At 46.2% G+C, this 21,499-nt stretch overlaps 2 protein-coding genes across 3 annotated transcripts; one reads left to right on the top strand and one right to left on the bottom strand.

The window, feature by feature from the left end:
- The first annotated feature begins 103 nt into the window (after positions 1-103).
- LOC105183358 (uncharacterized) lies at positions 104-15,449 on the top strand. The gene is made up of 7 exons (XM_011141410.2): positions 104-6,494; positions 11,627-13,136; positions 13,277-13,440; positions 13,629-13,779; positions 13,848-14,111; positions 14,174-14,395; positions 14,462-15,449. The coding sequence occupies exons 2-7, from the start codon at positions 11,820-11,822 to the stop codon at positions 14,918-14,920; spliced, it is 2,577 nt and encodes an 858-aa protein (XP_011139712.1). The 5' UTR covers positions 104-6,494; positions 11,627-11,819; the 3' UTR covers positions 14,921-15,449.
- Positions 15,450-16,084: 635 nt separating this feature from the next.
- On the bottom strand, positions 16,085-20,279 carry LOC105183357 (uncharacterized). Of its 2 annotated transcripts, XM_011141409.3 has the most exons (7): positions 19,825-20,277; positions 19,261-19,370; positions 18,959-19,177; positions 18,124-18,542; positions 17,081-17,786; positions 16,786-17,020; positions 16,085-16,577 (listed from the first exon to the last, which is right to left on the bottom strand). In XM_011141409.3, exons 1-7 carry the CDS (start codon positions 20,204-20,206, stop codon positions 16,372-16,374), a joined length of 2,277 nt encoding a protein of 758 aa, XP_011139711.2. In that variant the 5' UTR covers positions 20,207-20,277; the 3' UTR covers positions 16,085-16,371. The 2 variants fall into 2 exon arrangements, with proteins under 2 accessions (XP_011139711.2, XP_025163302.1); XM_025307517.1 differs by having other exon boundaries at positions 16,786-17,786; positions 19,825-20,279.
- Positions 20,280-21,499: the final 1,220 nt, after the last annotated feature.

The raw sequence follows: 21,499 nt of genomic DNA, 5'->3' as shown, positions 1-21,499 counted from the left end.
TTCTCGAATCTCAGGATATACCGACTACAATACACACACATGCACACACACGCACACACACATGAATATATATATATATATATATATATATATATATATATATTCACATCACACATTTATATATATTAACACACATATATATATATGTATAAATTCAAAAATCGTCATGGCCGGTGTCCTCGCCCTTTACATGTACAGAGAAAGAAATCGCACGGATTCTATATATGCTTCTAACCGCTAATTCCTCTGTCGAGCAAAGTCGAGTATCGCTGGTGGCAGTCGTAATTGCCTTCCGCTTTGCGTGTTTTCACGTTCTTCCATGCTCAACCCGTATCGGCAGACTTGCCTTGTCCATGCTCGAGCAACTCGTTCGATTGGCCAATCACCCGGAAAAAGAACACAGGTGAGGTGAGGGTCGAGTGTAGAAGGTCTTAGGTCCGCCAAGCGGAAGGTATCGTTGCCACCGAGTGTACCTTGGAAGGTAGGCCGTACGACTGAAAAAATATCACTCGCCTTCTTCCCTCTCCTCTCCCTCACCCTTGCCTCATGACGCCAAAGTTATTGTAAATTAGTTTACCGTGCGCCGTTATATCCTCAGTCACATTGTAATTGTCGTCGCGCATCCCTTGCGAAGATTCGCGCGCACGCGCGCACGTCACCTCTGTGCATTTATCAATTTCGTATTATATTTTTTTCCGATGAAGTGTAAATACGCACGCGGCCGCGTGTAATTTTAATCGAGCGATCACGTGGCGTCGCGTTACGTAGTATAGCTTAATCGCCGATCGTTATGTTGGCATTGCGCCGCGTCACGCAGCGCGACGTTGATCGAAGTCGCGCGACATGCTAGTGTTTCGCCAACGTCGAAAATTCATACTCGACATTTTATTTATTCTCCCTTTTGCGCTCTCCGCGGTGAGTGCGAGTGCGCAGAGGCATCGTTATGTTGTTGCGACGGACATAGTCGTGGACGCATCGTTACGTTACAACGAACGTAAAGTGTATGTGTCGCGTTTCCTCTTTGTTTTTTTCCATTGTTTTCTCTTTTTCTGTAATTAGCGACTGATCATGCGGAAGCCGAGGGAATGAAATTGGCTGTTTCGACGTAATGGAAAGTTCTCGTTTGGTAGAGAGTGCGGCGAACGCGTTTCGTTTGGACGGTACACGTCCATGAAAATACGACGTGTGTGCGTATAGCTCTTTTCTGTGATCGTAAACTTGCCTCTTTATCAATTTCGCGAGCTACAAATAGACTACTACCTCCGTTACGTACATGCGTGCGTGTGTACGTGAATATTCGTCCTTCTCGATTGTAAAGTGTCGTTTCCGTTTGCATGTAGATTACACACCACACATACAGCCATGCAACACACACACACATATACACACGCACGCACGCACGCGCGTGCACACACACACACACACACACACACACACACACACACACACACACACACACACATACACGCGCGCCCATACACACAGTCGCTCTTTTGTTTATATTATTAAAGAAGAGAGGAATGGACACAAGCGTTGGAAGCTTTTCGGCTCTGTCGATGTATTAATGGACGGACAGAGTGAACGAACAAGAAAAAACCAATTGTAGATTTTACGCAAGCAGCACAGCATGAGAGTGCGTCGGTAACGAAAAGTCGATCGCCCCAGTGTGCTGTTATTCTGTAAGCTTCTAACGATAATAACTTTCTCGTCACGTGTCGTTGCGCAAGATATAACGGGTCATATAATAGCCGTGCAACGGCGCTTTATGATACCGATATTGTCGATAACAGTCATTACGAGATAAGCACACTGGAGAGAGTTTCGAATCGCGTGTGTCGTCAGCTGCGAAGGAAAATGAAAACTTTGCCCTGCATTCCAACGAAGACCGAAGACGTCGGAACGAAGTAGAAGTTTAAAAAGAAACAAAAAGGCTAGTCACACAATCGCAATTTGATTACGAATATTTTAGGTAACATCGTAAGAAAGAGAAAGAGAGCGGGAGGAGAGAGAGAGAGAGAGAGAGAGAGAGAGAGTGAGTGAGACAGAGACAGAGACGCAGATAGAGAGAAAGAAAGAATGAAAGATTCCACAGAATTTTATATTACAAAGATTTTTCTCATAGTATATATCTTGCCATAGGAATACACGTAAGTATAACATTACGAGGCCTTTATACAAAACAAGAATACGGAGAATATTTGCTGCTTTCAGATATTAAGAAGAGAAGAGAGAGAGAGAGGGAGGGAGAGGGTAAGAAATTAAATTGATTAGGCACCTAATAAAAAACAAAAGAAAAGAGGAAGAAAACGCCGTTTCGAATTCTTCAGATTAGTGCCGTGCCGACCGCGCGTGATCTGGTACTCGAAAGTATAAATCGCAAACGCGTATTCTCCGGAGATTTTAAAGGAGAGACGTGTACGCGCGTCGATCGGTGTCTTATTACTAATCGTGTCCGGTGCCAAGTCTAAATTATACGAGTGTAATAACTTGTTCCGCAGCACATATGCTCGCAATTAGACATCAAGCATCACACACGTACGCAGCCTTACGTACGGCCGTTCTACGAATCACACACACGCGCGCGCGTATAAAGCAATATTTTAATATGAAAGGGAGAGTTTAAGAAACAAAAAAAAAATGGAACAAAAGATGTATAAGAATTGCGTATTTCGTATTTACGATACTGGGTCGCCGGGCTTCGCGAGAGACTGACGACTTATCGGTAGTATTTAAGCGATAGCTATTAAGACGAGGAACGGGACGCAAATAGTCTGTGAAAGAGTGAACGAAGACTTTTCAAATAGATTAATCGATGTAGAATCCTGTGAGTGATTCCTTCCAGCGAAGAGAGAGAGAAAGAGAGAGAGAGAGAGAGAGAGAGAGAAGAAGAGAGAGAAGGGCTAATTAAAAGGAAGAAAAAAACGAAAAGAAAGAAAGGAGCCAAGTGTAGACGTTTTTAGCTGATAACGCAATCAGCATTCCACTTATATATTATATACAAGAGACCGCGAGGTCGTTTAGAAGTTTGCCATTCTTACGACGAAATTCCGACGAGTCTTGGGACAATTCTATCCCCGGTTCTATCGATTGTATTCATGACAATTTTAACCGTTATTCAATTAGATCGCATCGTATCGGTCTAGTGACTCCGTATTGCGCATTGCAATCCAACTATCAATTTACAGCATATACTTTTAACGTTGTCTCCGATACCGATATTATTGGCGTAAAAAATCGTTGCGGATTTTTCAACTTGAACGTTCTTGTTGACTCTCTTAAATATTACGCAAGACGAATCTCTACGTTTAGTCTTAAATGTATACGTAAATTCACTTACAGCCGACGAGCTGCGATCCCCCGTACATATTTCGAGGACGAAGTACGCGTCGATTCGGTTTTTTTCCCGTGCATCTGCGTGTGTATCGGAAAGAAATATCCGAGCATGATGACTCGAATAAATGTCGTAGTGATTTTTCGACGATACACTCGTCGCTGCAGTTTATTTTCGCACGCGACAGCGCGCGCACCCTCCACGGAAAAAGAAAAAAAAAAGATTCGTGTGTGACTGAATGGTAGTGAAAGCTCGGTGACGAGAAGCGATCTGTTTCTATTAGACCGCGACCGAGACAACAATTTGTCTGAAGATAATTGACCGATTAAAAACCTACGGAATCTTCCCGTTTTTCCCGATAACCGAGTTGTCCACTCGCGGTCCCTATATCCCAAGCGACTGAAAACTCAGTTACACCACCCAGTCAGAAGCACAATGTTGATTTAACGTCGATGAGGGGATTGCATTTTAACGTCGATTCAACGTTTCATCGATCATTTTAACGTCGAATCAACGTTATAGTTCTGACCGGGCAACGAAATTTATTCCTTTCTTCTCCGTGTGCGCGTCTCGAACTTGTCTACACAGTTGTGCGACGGCTGTTTGTCAAGAACGAAAAACATCCGATTTGGCTTTCTCGCTTCGGCTTCGGTTCTCTCACTATTGTTACCCCGCGATATATTGTTCGTTGACATAGACACACACATACACGTTTAAACGACAGGTATCCCCGCACCGTGCGACTTAAAAAAGCCGACTCTGCGCATTCTGTGCATTATAAAGCAAACGAGGAGAAATAAAGCAAAGGATAATGGAGAGCGGAGATGTTTATTTGCGGCGCAAGCTTCTCGTACAGCGCACGAAGTTGAAAAAACGTTGCTGCGACATTGAAACAATATTGTTGCAATAATTGTTGCAATATCGTTGCAACAATATTGAAGCAATATTGCTGCAACTTGTATGCTGTATGGGTTCTGATCAACGTCTTCCTTCCGGGCGATCATGTCCTTTCGAAGGCTGCGCTGTCTGGAATTCGTACGATTCGAACGGGCCGACTCTCGACAGCAAGAGATCGATACTCGGTATCGCGCGTCGCGTGTGTCGATGTGTCGATTTTCGATTCGATCGGAGCATGCGCGCGTTCAATTACCGACAGCCGAGAGCGGACGTTACGTCCGCACGATCGTCGCTTCGCTGGGTGACGTCCGATGGCGTCGAGTGACGTCGCATGGCGCCGGCTGACATTGATCGTATCGAGTCGACACGGCGCGGCGGAGATAAAGTTTCATCGATTCGTCGTTTGTTCGCGAGTATTTTTAATCTCAGCGCGAAAGCCCGTCTACCGCAGCGACAGAACCGCAGCGACGGACTTGGTGGCGAAAGGTACGTCGATCACGAGAGAGAAAGAGAGACGGGGAAGAAAATTCTCCTCGGCGGGAAACCGCCCGATCGCGTTGAGCGAAATCCTCCGAATTTTCGACTCCGCCACGCCGGCAATGTTATCGCTCGCGTGTTTGTTCTCATTTTCGTCGCGATAATTGTCCGATAATGTCCGATAACATTATCACTGCTCATGATTAACGCTTGTCTCAATGTCGAGCGCGCGCACGTGCTCGTTCGCGTGAAATCGCCGCGCCGGTTCTTCGTGAAACTTTCGTCGGCGGCGTGTTGCATTTTCCCGCGAGAGCATTTTCCGCGCTCTTCCGCGTGCGTTTTCGAAAACGTCGGGTCCGCCGAAAACGCCATGCCGAAATATCGTTTCTTCCCCCCGCCCCCCCTCAACGCTAAATCATGCACCTTTTCCGCGCAAGTGTATAACCCTCCGACATGGCGGAAAATGCAAGCTGCTTCGGAGACTCGCTGTTCTCTTCGCGTTTTATCTCTCCGAAATATGCGCGCGCGCGTTTCCGTCGACTCTCGTTGTGGCCGGCAACGCGCGCCTTCGCCGGCTTATCGCGGACCTCTCGTTCTCGTGTTTTTGTCAATTATACGCGTGAGACGTGATCGATACGGGTGTGTTGAGGCATGGCTGGACGAAAAGACGAGATCGACGGGAAACGGATGTAGGAAGATCGCGAGTTAAAATCTTGTGACGATGGAGAAGACTGCGCGCGCGTGCGTCGGTGACGTCATTGGATACATGATCGACTTCGATAGACTTGTGTTTACAGGTCAACTTCTCGGTTATGAAATATTTATTCGCCGTAATTTATATCAAGTACATTAAACATCCCGTCACGAGCCATCGATCGTAGACGAAAATTCACAGGGTCATATTTTACGGGCGCTCGTATAATTCTGTTCCCATCATGCTTAGTACTTCAACCGGAGAAGTTAGCGCACTTTAACGCTTAAGACTACGAATAAGAGAGAAATATATCCGACGTCTAGGTACTTAAATAACGCAAGTCGCCCTAATTGATCCCGAGCACTAATCCGGGTTGCCGTCCAGACATCTTACGCTACGCGAGCCGCTTAATTGATAGAAAAGTCACCCGGCGAGCGAAAGGTCCCTGCTTCAATTCCCGGTGCAACGACCACCCGCACTCCCGGTATAATTTCCCTCCGTACTCTTCCGAACTAACATTCTCCATTTCTCCCGCGGGGCTTATGTAAAGTGTGTACGCTACTGAGGCGTGCCCACGTTCGCATTGGCGCGCATACGAGGTACGATTTGCCCCGCGATTTTTTCGTGCTGGCTTTCGAGAGACGAGATCGCGGGCGAGGCTCGACTCGTGACCAGACGAGACGAGGTGATCTCAAAACGCTGTTCGCGACGGGTCCAGAGCAGAGACCAGATCAAACGAGACGCGACGCAACGCGACGAAGCGAAGCGAGAGACGAGGCGCGGCGCGGCGCGGCGCAGCTGACACGCGCGTTTCGTCAGAGTGGGAGGTCAGGTACGGCGAGAGATCCTTTTCTATGACGTGGATTCGAGGCCCCTCTGAACCTCGCTCTCTCAGTGTACCGGGTGTTCTCAAGCGAGGCGGTCGTGGCGCTCGTGATCAGCTCGCCCGTGGGAAAGCGACGGAAAAGAAGCGGACAGCGAATGCACGAAATCGTCTTCGCGAGCGGACAACTGCGAGGCAACGCACTGCTGCGACCAACGACGGACCGCGCAAGATTTTTGGTATCCATAATTCGCAAGGCGAGCTGCTCTCTGGTAAGTGGAACGTAAATGTGAGGCACTGTCCCTGACGCGTCTCGCGCACGCTAATTTTTCTTTCTTTATTTTTCTCATCTTCTTCCGTTTCTGCTGCTGTCTTTTGGTCCTTTTTTCGGCGGTACCGTGGTTGCGGTTAGGTGCGGTAGCACTTGCTGTCTGACAGGATCGCGAGCTGACGGTCAAGTTCGTCGAGGAAAAGCGCCGAAAGGAAACGTACATTTCCTCGATGCAATTTCCTCTTCTTCGAAAACTGAGAATTGCGCTTTGTCGAATGTCAACGTGAACGTGGTACGTTTATCCGGTCGAGTCATTGAAAAGTTGTAAAAAATGTATATACATTCCCCTCACATTCGCACCGCATCAATTTATATGAAATTCTTGAAATTCGAAAGTTGACGATAACTTGATTTAGGAAGAATAATTTTTTTCCTTCAATAATTTTTTCTTTTGATAATATTTCAACACGACGTCCAGTTATTCTTCGAGTTCGTTTTCGAAATAAGCGATTTACTTAAGAGCTAGGAAGAAATAGACATTCCGAGAGACACTTAGAAACAATTGAGACGCGAAATAGTCTCTGGTATATATATATTTTTATGTTGGAGTAAATTTTTATTTCAAGCTTTCGTCTGAGAAAAGATAGCCTAGATCTCAAATGGCGCACGTCGGTGTATGTTGTGACGCCCTGCCTCTACTATTAATAATTAATGTCGCAATTATCCTTGTCATTGTTATTATTAATATTTTCTCTCGTCACTGCGAAGGCTTTTTTCGCATTCGCTCGGGCGCAGCGCCGGAGAACCTTGGGCGGCGTGAGAAAACGCCCTTTCATTTTAAGCGATGATGTTCCACGCGTGTTAAATCCGTAAAAAAAGAATTGTGCATATTTCCAAATGCGCTGTTTCCACCAAACCAAATGCGTTGGTTCTTTAAAGGCGCGTTCCGGAATTTATCGCTATTCCGGACGCGGTTTATCGGAAGCGCTGCATTTCAAGGAAGTTGAATGAATCGCGATAACCTGTCGTGTGTGAATGTTTATTTATTCGTCCCGTTTATTGCGGGATTAATGGATCTGAATTTTCAAGTGGACACATATATGCGCGTGCACATTTACGAGCGACAATGCAGAATTGTGTCTGCTTACGTTCCTCGCGTATGTCTAATTTTTGCAGTAATTTCGTTCGCCGAACGGCACGTGATGCAAATCGGGCGCGATAACGTTTCATGATTCATTGAAAATTTACGAGCCGTCATCCACTTTGTGGTTCGCTCAACAGGTAAGATAAGGGATAAATTTATCTTTGGCACAAATCTTTGGCAAATTCGACGAACAATCGCTAATCGTATCGGGATTATCAAAGAGCCGAAACATTATTCACGATACCCTCGACTCGCGAATTGTTATCGCGAGCGACTTTCCATTCAGATACTACTTATATTCGCTTTCTATGTTCGTTCTCTCTATTAATAACGAGACGCTCTTGGAATTGCTTTTTCCTTTTATCTGCGAGCATTTTCGCCAATATTCTCGAGTGCTCAAATGTTCGAGTGTTCCCACTGCGACTCCTCTAAGCCTGATCTCTACAATGTGTTCTCTGCAATCTGTTTCTTATTCTTTATTTTTTTACTGGCTTGTGACATAAGGTTAAAGAAGATAATAGAAAAAATAATAAGCAAAAACCACATAACACTGTGCAATTATGTTATCGACACGTCGATCTCGCAAACGATACTTCTAGTTCTTTCATTATTACATAAATAGACATTTCATCACAGGAAATTTTTCAACATTTTTCCTCGACGTAGCCTACATTACGCGCGCGCGACACCCATTCTCTTCAAAACATAATATGTATTTTATTGTTACTGCCTTCCTTTCTCTCTTTATCTGGCTTTTCCTTTTATCTAGATGAAAGATGCTGCTTAACATTGAGAACCGTCAGCAGACGCATCTCGATTAACCCTTTAACGCCCGACTATTTTATAAGTGTTTTAAAAATGAAATTTGAGTTTTTTTTAACTGAGACCATAAGTAGTGATAACCAAAAAAAAATATCAGAATTTTATATTGGTTTTTTTATCGTTCATTTTTTGTTTATTGGTAAATATGACTTGGATCCTAAAAGCATATACGAAATGAGCAACCTATACAGAGGAAAATGAAGAATAATCTATACGACATAACTCTGATAATCAGCTTGACATTTGTGAGCTGAAATTTTACTATATTTGTGAGTGAAGTTTATCATTCAGAGCATCAAGCTTACTATTTCAAAAGAATATCTTATAGATCACCATTTAGATAGTCAATTGTCCCTTCATTTTTCGGCGCATAAAAAACTGTAGGTCACCAGGTTTCACGAAAATAGGTTGATTTCTCGATTTTCGTGTCCATCATATTGGATTCGCCATTTTGAATTTCTGTATACTTTTAATTTCACATTTTACATCTGAGAGAGCTTCCAGGTGTATAAAATTATAACAAATACCAATCTATTCATTTATAGCGCACTTCTAGATGTCAGTAATAATGCTAACTATGCCTGCTTGGAATTTGACAAAACATATTACCATTAAAACTGAGCTAAAAACAGACTAAACCGAATCTACATACGATCTATGATATATACCATTTTTTAGAAGAAGAATTCACCTTTACGGTGGTGCAAAGAAACCGAAAATATCTCCTTTTTCGACTAAGTTATGGATTCTTAAATGCGTTTCTGCTAACTATAATTAGTTAATAGGCGTTAAAGGGTTAAAGAACGATCAAGCAGATACTTGATTCCGGGCGATTAGATGTTATCCTTTTCGAGCAAATATTCGTACGTTTCAAATATGCAGGTTTATACACGAAATATAACGCTCGCATGTCGCAAACGCAAACGCACTATCGATACGCACCGCCAACAACGTCCTGTCGTATCGATTCGCAGCGCTCGGCGTAATTGTTTCATTCAACCGGCGTGCCGTACGCGCATGATTTGCACAAATTGCCAAAACTCTGTGTCGAGGGTCTGAATTGTTTCAAACCGCCGCGAGGCTGATATTTCAGACTTACATTCTCGAGACTCTCGAGCAGATTCGAGCGAGCGATGAACGAGACGAGACGTTCCATGTAGGAACAGCAGCACGGATCGCATCTTCTCGTCGTGACTTCGGATCGGCGCGGGGCGGCCGAATTTCATCGTGGAAATTTAATATCACAATGTTATTTCGCGGATGGACATTCGCGCGGAAATCGACCGGTCGGTCTCCATGGTGATCACACCCTTCCGCCGACTCTTATATGGCCCTTAGCCACCTACCCGCCTTTCCCTCTTTCGCTCTCTTCCTCTCTGTCTCGCGTCGTCTCGCGAGTGAGGACGCTCGCGTGTGCAAAGTCACGATGACGATTAGAATTAACTTGTCTCCACGGGTTCACGATAAGCGAGTTAACAAAACCCATATAAGGAAAAGACTAACGATCGCGCCGCGCGCGCGGCTCGCATTTCAGACCTGCCGCCGCCCGCTTTTCGTACGGAGATTTTGCAAATTTTGGCGGATTATTGCGTAACCTTGTAAAGACGACAAGCTCGTCAGAAGCTTGTGACCTTCGTCACGTGTGTAACACATCGCAGCTCCTCAGTCTGCTGCGATGATCTCATTTCGCGAGAGTGTTCGAGAAGGAATCGCGGGAAAAATTTCGGAACGGCCTGCCACGATTGATGATTGTCTTCCTCTCTCGCGGTGTATTTATATAATATTCATAACCGACGTTGATTTCTGTGACGTCGTCCTCGTCGCCGTCGCCGGCGTTCTTATCACGACAGGTATTTTGATCCGACGTCTCGAAAGAGCATACTCATAAAATATTAGCGACTCGGTCAGAAGTTTTCAGCTTTACGTCGAAAGTCGACAGTTATGCAATATAGCGGACTATTAATAACCCACCGTTCAACGGGAGACTTCTAATAATAAGACCGTCTACTTTTGATAGTTTCCGAACGTCCGCCAGTGCTCGCGCATTCCGTCTTTTTTTCTCTCTCCTTTTTCTTCTTTGCACGATAAACTTCCTCCTTCTCGCTCCATAATGCGTGATCTCGCCGTAGGTGTACTCGCGCATATGCGCACACGTGTGAGTAATTATACCGGCGTGCTGTTCGCCAATTGTTCGGCCGTTGTCATAAAACGCGAAAATCGCGACGGAATAAAATTCCGAAGCGGCGGGATGAAAGTGAGTAAAGGAGGAGTAAAAGTAAGCTCCGAAAGCTCACAAAGACGTCGGGTGCGTACGAGCAGATGACGCGCGCGTAATTCTCCTTGTTACCGCACACAACCCTCGCGAGAAAGTCCATCGCGTGAAATACGCGAAACACGAGATATCATAATCCCGCGTGGCAGTCTCATTGTTCTCGGTTCCGTTCGCGGTGAATTTTCGCGCGTTTAATAATTGTGCCGGGCGGTTGCGGCGGAACCTCAAGATGAAACGCGTCGCGTGACCAATTAACGCCAACAGACGTGTGATTGAAGCGCGTCTCGGTGTGTTATAGGGAAATATTACTAATTAGCGCGATTCTCGCACGGTTTTCAACAACGAACACGGTTCCTAACATTTCGCTCGTTCTCCGGGGATTTGTGCACGCGCGCACTATTTCTGCGCTTTTTTGCCTGCAGCTCTTTCGATCGATGATCGATTGTAGAGAAGTCGCACGGAACAAAAATGACTCGACACTTCAAGTACAATGTAACCGACTTCTTTCCCACAACGATAACACCTTAGCGGGCAATTATCCTCAGCGAGAATTGGCACGCAGCACGTGACGATGTTTGTCTCTATTCTAATCTAATTCAAGGGAGAAGTCCTCCGCCGGCACTAAATTCGAGCACTTACCCGCGCGCGCTTCTATACTTACGCATCTTCTCAGAGGCGGTTCCCTTTCCTCGTCCTTGAGATTACTTGGTCTTCAAATTTCCTGATCCGCTTCTTTTTCGCCATCTGAAAAAATATTGGCGTTCCTCGTATAAACGGAATGAGCACCTGCACCTTGATCAGACAAATTTGATTATTTATTTACACAGCAGTCGTCTAATCGACCTCTGAGACAATTTTCAACAAGTAATCACACGTTCCTGAAATCGTTTCGCAGCCGAACAAGCGAGCCGAAGGTGCGTGCATGCTGAGTCCCGTGCGGTCGACGTTCCGTGAGTCATTCAGGATCGTCCCGAAGGTCCTTATGGTAACCGGCGGACAAGGTGGATATCTCCCCAGCGGGATCCAAAGGCTGAAGGGCTGGCTGCGTCGGTGGATCCATTCAGCAATCACTTACATCTAGAGGAACGATGGACAGCGGGGATGAGATTTCTTCCTTGCGGGATATTAGGGAAGTAGATCGCGGTGGCGACTACCACCGCAGAAACGGGAACAACAACGTCGACAGCAAGCGCAACGGCAACAACAATTGTTATAATCGTCTGGCGAAGGGCCAGAGAGAGAATAACTGCCAACCGGCGCAGAAGGCGCCGTTAGTCGGCTGGCGAAACGGAAGTCCCACAATATGCCCGAGTTCCGTCCAGAACAGTGCCTATGTCGAGCTCGCCAGGCTCGACCCGACGCATGAGGAGGAGCTGAGCGAAGTGATCATGTTGAACGAGCTGAATTCAGAACGAAGCGCACCGAACAACACTTTGTCTCCTCGCGAGGATCTCTCTGATTTAAAGACCGACAAGGGTCCGAGTAAACAAGACAGAGATTCCATCGACTCCGAGAGTTTCCACAATCTGGAGAACGAGTGCTCCATTGTGATAGAAGAGAAAGAACGCAAGAAACCGAAAGTGCCAGACGGCGGTTGGGGCTGGATGGTCGTGTTGGCGTCGTTGGTTATCTCCATGATAGCCGACGGTATCTCCTTCAGCTTCGGTCTACTTTACATTGAGTTCCTCCACGAGTTCGGTGCCTCCAAGGCCAAGACCGCCTGGATCGGCTCGCTTTTCATGGCCGTGCCTCTTTTATCCGGCCCGATCATGTCCGCCCTTGTGGACCGCTACGGATGCCGCAAGATGACCATCGCCGGCGGCCTGATATCGGGCCTGGGTTTTATATTGAGTAGCTTCGGCAACAGCATCGTGATAATGTATTTGACTTTCGGGGTGATCGCCGGCCTCGGTCTCGGCCTGTGCTACGTCACCGCAGTCGTTAGTATTGCTTATTGGTTCGACAAGAAGCGGACTTTGGCTGTGGGTCTTGGCGCTTGCGGCACCGGCATCGGTACCTTTGTCTACGCTCCGATGACCACGTACTTTATTGAGGAGTACGGCTGGCGAGGCACCTGTCTGCTTCTGGCTGGCACGTTTTTCAACATGATCGTTGCCGGTGCCGTGATGAGGGATCCGGAATGGTGGATATTAGAGCAACGTAAGCAGGAGCAAGCCGCACCGAAGAAGTCCCACTGCAGATCGGATGACACCAAGTCGGAAGTGAGCCCGCCGGATGAGTTCCCGGGTGTTGACGAGCTCCGAAGGCTGCTCAGAAGCGAACATGTGCCTGAATATTTCGTACAGAGTTTGACCACCACAGCGGCGACCGTCGATGGCACGAAGGGGAAGGCCTCTTTTAGAAGCGTTGTTAATCTGCCGACTTTCATCAAGCGAAGCGAGAAGGTGAGTAATCGATTTTCCTATTTCCTATTTCCTCGTTGCTCGACCTTGACTCTACTTGTCGTAGAGCGACGATCGTCTCGCATTTCTTAACAAGGTTTACGAATAAATAAATTTATTAATGTTCCCTTTCGAGATTGCAGGTGCCTTTGGAAGCATTGGAGCTGTTATTGTCCAATTCTAGACTCTACACTGTTATCTTGGAGAATTATCCTAGTCTTCTACTTTGTAGAAGTTCGTCCGATAAACAGCTGCACGACTCGACCGGAGAGATTCCCGCCAAAAGCGGCATTACCATGTCCATGAGGTTGGTTTATTATTTAGTTAGTTACATGCGCAGACCTGTGGCAGATTTTAGCTTGAAATACTTCGCTGCAGAAACTTCTCCGCAAAACTTTCTTACCAAACGCTTTTCTGTGTATGTGTGTGTGTCAAACACTTGGAATATTACAACTTCTGAGTTGTGTCACGTAATCTTTATTACCCTTTGCGAAGGCTTAAACGAGCGACGGAACCGAAAGTGATCATCGAGCAAAGTAAAGATTCCCGTTCGTCACCTCCTCAGGTCTCAACGAGACCCTCCGGCAAGTCTAGGAAGGATTCAGAGGAGAATGATCCTTTAATAGCAAAAGAAAGCGCGCAGATGGTAACAAAGAGCGGTTCCTGAGTGCTGACCGCATACTCGTCGCAATGTATCATGCGAGAATTTTTCAGACCGCCGGTCCAGTGGAAAAATCGAAATCCGCGTTGAAACGTAACATCGTCAATGATGGCGGCGTTGTCAGGACGGACTCGTTGCCTTGGCTCAGACGACAGTTCAGCACCAACACTCACTATTTTAAAGACATCAGAGTGCACAGAAATTCCGTCATGTATCGCGGTGCCGTCCTGAATTTACGAAAATACAGGCTGAAGGCGAGCAGTTGCCCGGACATCTACACCAACAGTATGATTACCCTGGCTAAGGAAAACGAACAGGTATTATTTGTGAAGCATTGGAAAAAAAGGCTTGAAATAACGTACGCCTTGTTTCTCGATAGAAATGGTACGACGAGCTAGTGGACTTGCTGAAAGGCATGATGGACTTCTCCATGTTCCTCGAGCTGCACTTTTTGCTGCTGTCGTTGTCGACGATATTGCTGTTCACCTGGTTTATCGTACCATATTTCTACCTAGCGGAACATCTCACTAGAAACGGCTACTCCGAGTCCGATGCCGCTAATCTTCTCAGCATCATTGGCATAACCAATACAATTGGAATGGTAATGTCAGATGACGTTTCACCTTCGAACTATGAATCTTTTCACACGTAACGTTATTGTTCTCAGATTGGATTGGGTTGGGCCGGTGATCAATCGTGGATGAACGTTAGCAAGACGTATACATGGTGCCTGATAGCTTGCGGTGCGGCTACTATATTGATGTCCTTTTTCACTTATCACTACACGTTTCTAGTCGCCAGCACGGCAGCTTTTGGCCTCTTCTTCGCCAGCAACTTCAGCTTTACGCCTGTTATACTAGTGCAGCTGATTCCCTTGGAGCGGTTCACCACCGCTTACGGCCTTACCTTGTTGTGTCAAGGAATCGGCAACCTTCTCGGACCTCCGTTGGCTGGATGGCTCTTCGACTTGACCGAGTCTTGGAATCTGTCTTTTTTCATGGCTGGCGGTTGGATCATTCTCTCCGGAATTTTGATTGGCATTATACCGTACACGAAGAACCGAAAGATTTTCGGCAACGGACCGATCGAGATGGAGCGAACGAATGGCAGTGATAGCTTGGCCTAAGACGTAGTATACTCAATGTGCTTAAAAGCGCGAGTATTATTACTTGAAAATCTAGCATGAGATACGATTGTTTACTCAGGCAAATTTTTATTCAACCTACGAATCTCACCACGGTCACACCGGACGAGCAGTGCTTCATAGAAAATGTAGATTACTTATCATATAATGAGACCTTGAAAATTTCTCCATATAGTATCCAAGTATCTTTCTGCATGCATGCAGTGATATTTTCTTTGTACTTAAATTAATCATCGTTCATGTCGAATAGATCCATTACTTACATGACGATGCATTTAATATATATACACTATTGAATACGCACAAACTTTACTTTACGAACTCTTTTATAGTCTAAACTATACATGTAAATTTTATAATACAACTCCAAACTCGTGACTTAGACAACCAGTAATAATTATTCTAAAAACACACAAGTAAAGAGTTTGCACTAATGATGCAGGATTATAAAGCAGAATCCAGAAAGACAGAGAGAGAGAGAGAGAGAGAGAGAGAGAGAGAGAGAGAGAGAAAGCAAGAAGAAATATATTTTATAATGAAAAAGGAAAATGTATGGAATGTATGAAAAGGAATGTATGGAAAAATTTACTTCTACAAGAAATAATGTAAATCGCTAAAAGGAAAGGCATCTTTTAATTTAACAGGGGCGACATCGACGATTTGTTGACGATTTGTGACATTCGTCTTCTACGTAACTAAGCGTCAGGCGTCGTGTTACTTTTGCACGTTGTCCGTCGCATAAATATGTTTTTCATCATTTTTCGTCGAAATGTAAAAAACTGTTGACATTGTTAATCCATTGTTAATCCAAAGATTAGATAAGTAGTCGATTAAATGATAACGGGGATTTTAATGTCCCTCATGGGAACCGCAAACGTCTGCGACGAAACTTTGCAATCAGATTGAATCCAAAAGTCGAGGTGCAAAAAACGCGATTCTCCGGAGATATATCTCCGGGGATTGCGTCACACAACATTGTGTGACATCGAACACTTTCTATGACAACATAAAGATGTATAGCACATCCCGTCATTTTGCGACGTCAACGTCTCATTTAAAATTCCAATATCGTTTAGCCACGTGTAAGAGGATGAGTAAGAGAAAAAGTTGACGCGCCAGTGCATGTCCTTGAATACAAAATTGTTACTTAAAAATTCTGACGCTGTGCCGTCGAGTCTAGAACCACGTACTCTTTCGTACACGCGCGCACACACACACACACACACATATACACACACACGCACGCATGTATTATCTTTTCGACAAATACATTGGCTTTAAATATCAAGTAACAACACGCGATTAATCGATTACTAATCGGCTACTACTCGACAGAAAGAAGCTCGTTGTGGGAAAACTCGACGCGGAAAATTCCAAAGTCCTATCGACGACCCGTGAGCTTCCCTTTCGAGTCGAGTGCGTGACGAGTCGTATCAATATCCTGGAGATGTCGTCGGACTCAGCGGACTAGGACTTGAACTTCGGCTGAGCGTCCGCGGAACGCCCAAGATGGTAGCGAGGTTTTGCACGCTCTTCGGGAACGTTCGCGCGATGATGAAGTGCTGAGGGCCGATCAGCGCGTCTCCCATTATGCCGAGGCGCACTGCGTTCCCGTGCTTGTGCAAGGTCATAGACATATCTACGAGTAAAGACATATGTCTGTACATAAACCGGGCTTCAAGCAACACATTTTGAACACTATGTAACTCGAAATACAGCAGATGTCCAATGAAAAAAGGCAAAGTGATAAAGTAAAAGCCGAGTTTTGCACTCTTAAGAGCATCAACATTGATCGCGAGTTTGCGAGTTCGCAACTGCCTCATAGATATCAAGTAATCGAAATTTACTGCAGTTCCCTTGCGGTGGCCGCCAATAAACCGCGGTGTCTACCCCTTCGACGGGTAAATCTCCGTCCACGTGCGTCAGGCAGAAAGAATATCTTTTGGTGAGTTGGTTGAGCAGCAGCTTCAAGAGGACAGAAGGCAAACAGGACGAAATCACTCCGCGGGACGTTTCCGCCGCCGTGATGGCGTAGATCGCACTCTGCCTGGACCTGGCGTCATGGACGTTCTTCTGAATAACCTTGGGGAAACAAGCGCGTTGAGAAAATCGCTCTCGCAGCCTCTCGGTGATTATTCCTACCTGCAGTATCTCGATGAGATCGTCGTTGAAGAACGGCGTCCTGATGGGTAATGCCAGGCACAGGATACCCCGGGCCTCGTGATTCCGCAGGAAGATCGCCCGTTGGCTCACAAATTTCACGGTCGCGAACACATTGTTCGGTATGTTGATCGTCGAGTGCCTGAAGTACTCCTTCAGGGCGTCCACGGTGGCCGTCAAGAGGATCTCCGCCTCGGTCGCGCCAGTTACATTGGCGATCTTGCGGACGAGCTCGACGTCAACTCTCTCCGACCAGGCCACTACCTTTCTGCCGCACGGGGAGATGGTCTGCAGCCGATTCGACTGCGGATGCTTGAAGAACAACTCCTCGAGGATGACTTTGGGCGTCGTTACGGCTATCCAACTGATGGACACTGCCTCCCGCATCGCTTGGAACATCAGCGGGAGGTAACACCATAGCGTGTACGTCAGGGTCTCCGGGTGGCAATGCTTGCGCTGCGAATTCAGAGCTTGCAGCTCTCGTAGGAGCAGAACGGGCGTCTTCAGTAACGACGTGATCATGATGTACCAGGACCACGTGACGAACGAGCAAAACACGTCGACGGGGTTGAAGGTCTTGAGGACGGAGTCGAGTACCATCCTAGGGGAGAAGTTTCGTTTACTCGACTCGCGTCGCACGATCGCCAGGAGCTCCGGGAACCTCAAGCCTTCGGTCTTTCGGCATTGTCTAGGGAAAGTTGCGAAACGAATTACAGTTCGAAGTCTCGAGCGATAGCGCGACGTCGATTGTTTATGTTTGGTCTTGAGCGTAAGCCAACTCCTCTATGTTATTTTCGAGTGTCAGATAAGAGGCTTAATGTCGCTCAAAATGATTTCTCTTATGTTTGATCTCTTACCGCGGATGGATTATTTGGCGTTTCTAATTATAGAATGCCTTGTAGAAAAGAAGATGTAAAATATTTTCTCTGATAGAAGACGAATTGTTAAGCAAAGGGAAGAGAGAAAAGGCAGGATTAATGAAATGAAGTCGTTACACTCGAATGGCGGGGGAACAAACCGAATACCTGGCCAGCTCCTTCAAGGTGCAGACCAGTACTATCATCGCGATCTTGCCGCACTGGAACAGCCCAATCCGCTTCTTCAGGATCTCCGGCCGCTCGATGGGGTCATTATTGTAGAGGAAATCGTTCCAATAGTTGCTGAAGCTCTCAATCAGCATCTGCCTAAGACGCGGCAAAGCGGAAGGCGCGGTGTACAAATTCGTGAAGGGTGAGTCGCTTTCTAGGCATGTCCAGTCGTCTGTCGAGTACTTCAACGGCAAGAAGTCCGCCAAGGTCAGATGCTCCTGTCGCAGTAGCAAGTGATGCACTCGCACCAGGCACACCTGACACTCCTCTCCGTTCATGAGGCAATTCACTACATGCACCTGCCATGGCGGCAGCCTCGCCGGCAGGAACTTGGACGTGACGTCACTTACGTAATCCTATGACAAGGGACGCAGTCGCGTGTCACCCAGCCAGACAACACAAACTTCTAAGACGTTCGACGACGTCTGAGACGACGTCGAATGTCTCAACCGGGCAGAATTTCATAGCAAAAATTACTGTAGATTTTTGTACCCGAGAGAAACCTGTCGATCCTGTCTTCGTTTTTATTCTTTCATTTCATTGTATATTATTTGACAACCTAAAGTTTATTGTTGAGAAATTCACTGTTTCTTAGTAAAATTAGCCTTACAGAGACAGCCTGTAACTGCTAAGCTACTAAAGGTCCGATGAAATCCTATAAAGGACTTTATAGGAAAATCGCGATAGTATTCTCTCCGTGTAAGAGAGAAGTCCTTTGGAAAGTTACGCAGTCCGGAGCCGTTACCGCAGGAGAATCTCAGGTTTGGCTGACCTGTATGTTGCTCTCGGTGATGGGCCGACCGCGGAACAAGCCCGGGGACTTCACGAGGTGGCTGTCGACGGAGAAGTAGTCGAGCTCTTTCCACACGTATACGCCCCATCGCGTGAACAGGTTCGACCTGAGGAGTCTCCTGCTGGAAGCGAGATGCGCCAGGTGATTCCTCGCTCCATCCGCGATTGAGCGTCCTTGCACGAGGAGCGTGAAGATGCCCTGCGTCATCCATCATCGTGATCGTGACGATCGTTGAAAATCGCTCGCGGCCGTCGGACCCAGCCGGTCGCCGATATACCTACGTGGTTTCGTCCTTGATCCAGGATGCTGCGGATGCTATTGTGCTCCACCACCACGTAGCTCGGATACTTCCACCTCACGAAGCGTACCCGACATTTCCGCGTCCACTTCACTACTCAAATACATAGCAGAACATACATAGCAGAAGGGACGCGCCACTGCGAAGAATCCGAGCCGAGCCGAGCTCGGAATTTTTATATTTCCTTTCTTTTCCGTACGCGAATTCACGCGAATTATACAGGCACGTTGGAAATAATTAAGTTGATACTCTTTCGACGTGGGACAATTGTATAACAAATTTTCACTTCTGAGCTCCACCGATGCGCGAAAGCTCGTCTTCGCTTATTATTTGACGCTGAAATCTTGTGACCGTTCGTTGCGAATTACGGATTAACAAGAATCAGAAGTACAGTGTCGAAACGTCGAGGGTGAGAACTTGTTACGTTTGAATAAATTGATAATTATAAAAAATAACGTGCAAAAGATCCATTACTCATCAGGTAGTCGTCCGTCATCGTTTGCGGAGCCGAGGGTTTAACCAAGGTGTTTTTATCAGAGTTAATTACCTAAGTACGCGATAATGAGGAGCGGGACCAAAAGTATCGTCAGCGCGAGACTGAAGCCGAGATTCACCATTGAGGAGATACCGAAGCCGATCATGACCTGCTTCGCGACACGGTAACTCTCCGCCGACGAGACAAGAAAACGGAATTTTGTCGAACGAAGAGGAACCTCAGGCCGGAAGTGAGTCGCACCCTTCTTGCAATTTTCGGCAGCCCGCTGCTGACCGGTGATGTAAGCTGGCTTGCACGCAGCGTGAGCCGCGACATCCGCGTTCGTACTGCGGTCCGCCCAACGATTATATTCCGAGTTTGACCTTACGACCCGTTGCAAAAAAGGCCAAGCGGACGCTAGAAAGAAAGAGAGAAAGATATACTGCTCTTGCATCTGCCGTCGTCATTGCTTGTCGCAGCAAGAGAAGCGACTTATCATTGGTAACAAGTAGCCGTGCGACAGAAAGAGCGACAGGGAGAGAGAGAAAGAGAGAGAGAGAGAGAGAGAGAGAGAGAGAGAGAGAGAGAGAGAGAGAGAGAGAGAGAGGGAGAAGGAAAGATAATGCCGGTCCGGGATCATTCGCGTGGATGAACACGGATGTTGAGACGGTCGCAAAAAAGATAGCGCCCTGCTCTCTCGAACATTGTATCGGCACGCACATTGAAGCATTCCTCGAGATATCAAACGCGAAATTCGCATCGTTACGCCTTGAGTCCGCGCAAAGAAGCTGACCTCTCCTCTCCTGGCATCTCGCTCTCGCGATTTCTTCGCCGAGCTGATAATGTCAGAGCAATTTGTTTATAGCCGTTATTGACCATTAAAAAGAGCGTTTTCCAAGCGAGTAGAAGTATATTGTTCGCTGATAAAAAACTGACGCGGCGAGATTGTTGTGTTGAAAGTCTACGCGCAGTCGCCAATGAATTTTCCATCCATCAAACGTATTTTTTATCTATCGTGCAATTAAAGAATAATTAAGGAACGGAATACGGTTGAGAAACGCTGGTACGCAAGCCACATATGCACTTGACGCAACATTGTTATTAATTATTATTACATTATTTCACAGAGAAGACTTTAATTTGAGAAATTAACGAAGAAATAACGTAACTGAAGAAAAATTTACGTTCAAATTTACATTGTTCGGTCTCGCTACTGAAAAATAAAAGGATTAATTTCTCTTCGATCAATTGTCGGATAATGTTGCTACATAATGAAAATATAAAAATTCGTCTGATTGCGGTTGAATCGTATTATACGATCTCGATTCTCTGACAGTGACGATTCAAAGACAGTGGCGGCTCGTAGCGGAGACTTCGAAACTAAAAAAAAATAACGGGTCTAACTTTAACGCAGGCCATAAGTTGTCCTTTAGTTGAGATTCGAACCTTGTTCAGCCGAGATTCAAACCAAGTCGGGACGAAACTCCACGGCACCGTTAGATGACGCTAGGTGACTCGTCACGCGTTTCGGAGTATATATAGCCGATTGCTTGTTATTTCAAAGCACAATTTCAAAGAGCCGCGCCATTGTTGCTACCGGCAGGTCGAGGACGTGGTTAAACATTGGCTCAGATGTCCTTTTTATTCCCACATAATGCGACCGGACGCGTAAGAGGTTCGTTATCTTCAAGTTGTAAACGGACAGATATCTGCTCTTTAGAAAAAAGATCAAAAATACCTAGCTAGG

The sequence above is a fragment of the Harpegnathos saltator genome, unplaced genomic scaffold, assembly GCF_003227715.2.
Source record: "Harpegnathos saltator strain DR-91 unplaced genomic scaffold, Hsal_v8.6 scaffold9, whole genome shotgun sequence".
NCBI lineage: Eukaryota > Metazoa > Arthropoda > Insecta > Hymenoptera > Formicidae > Harpegnathos > Harpegnathos saltator.
This window is presented reverse-complemented; position numbering and strand designations above follow the sequence as displayed.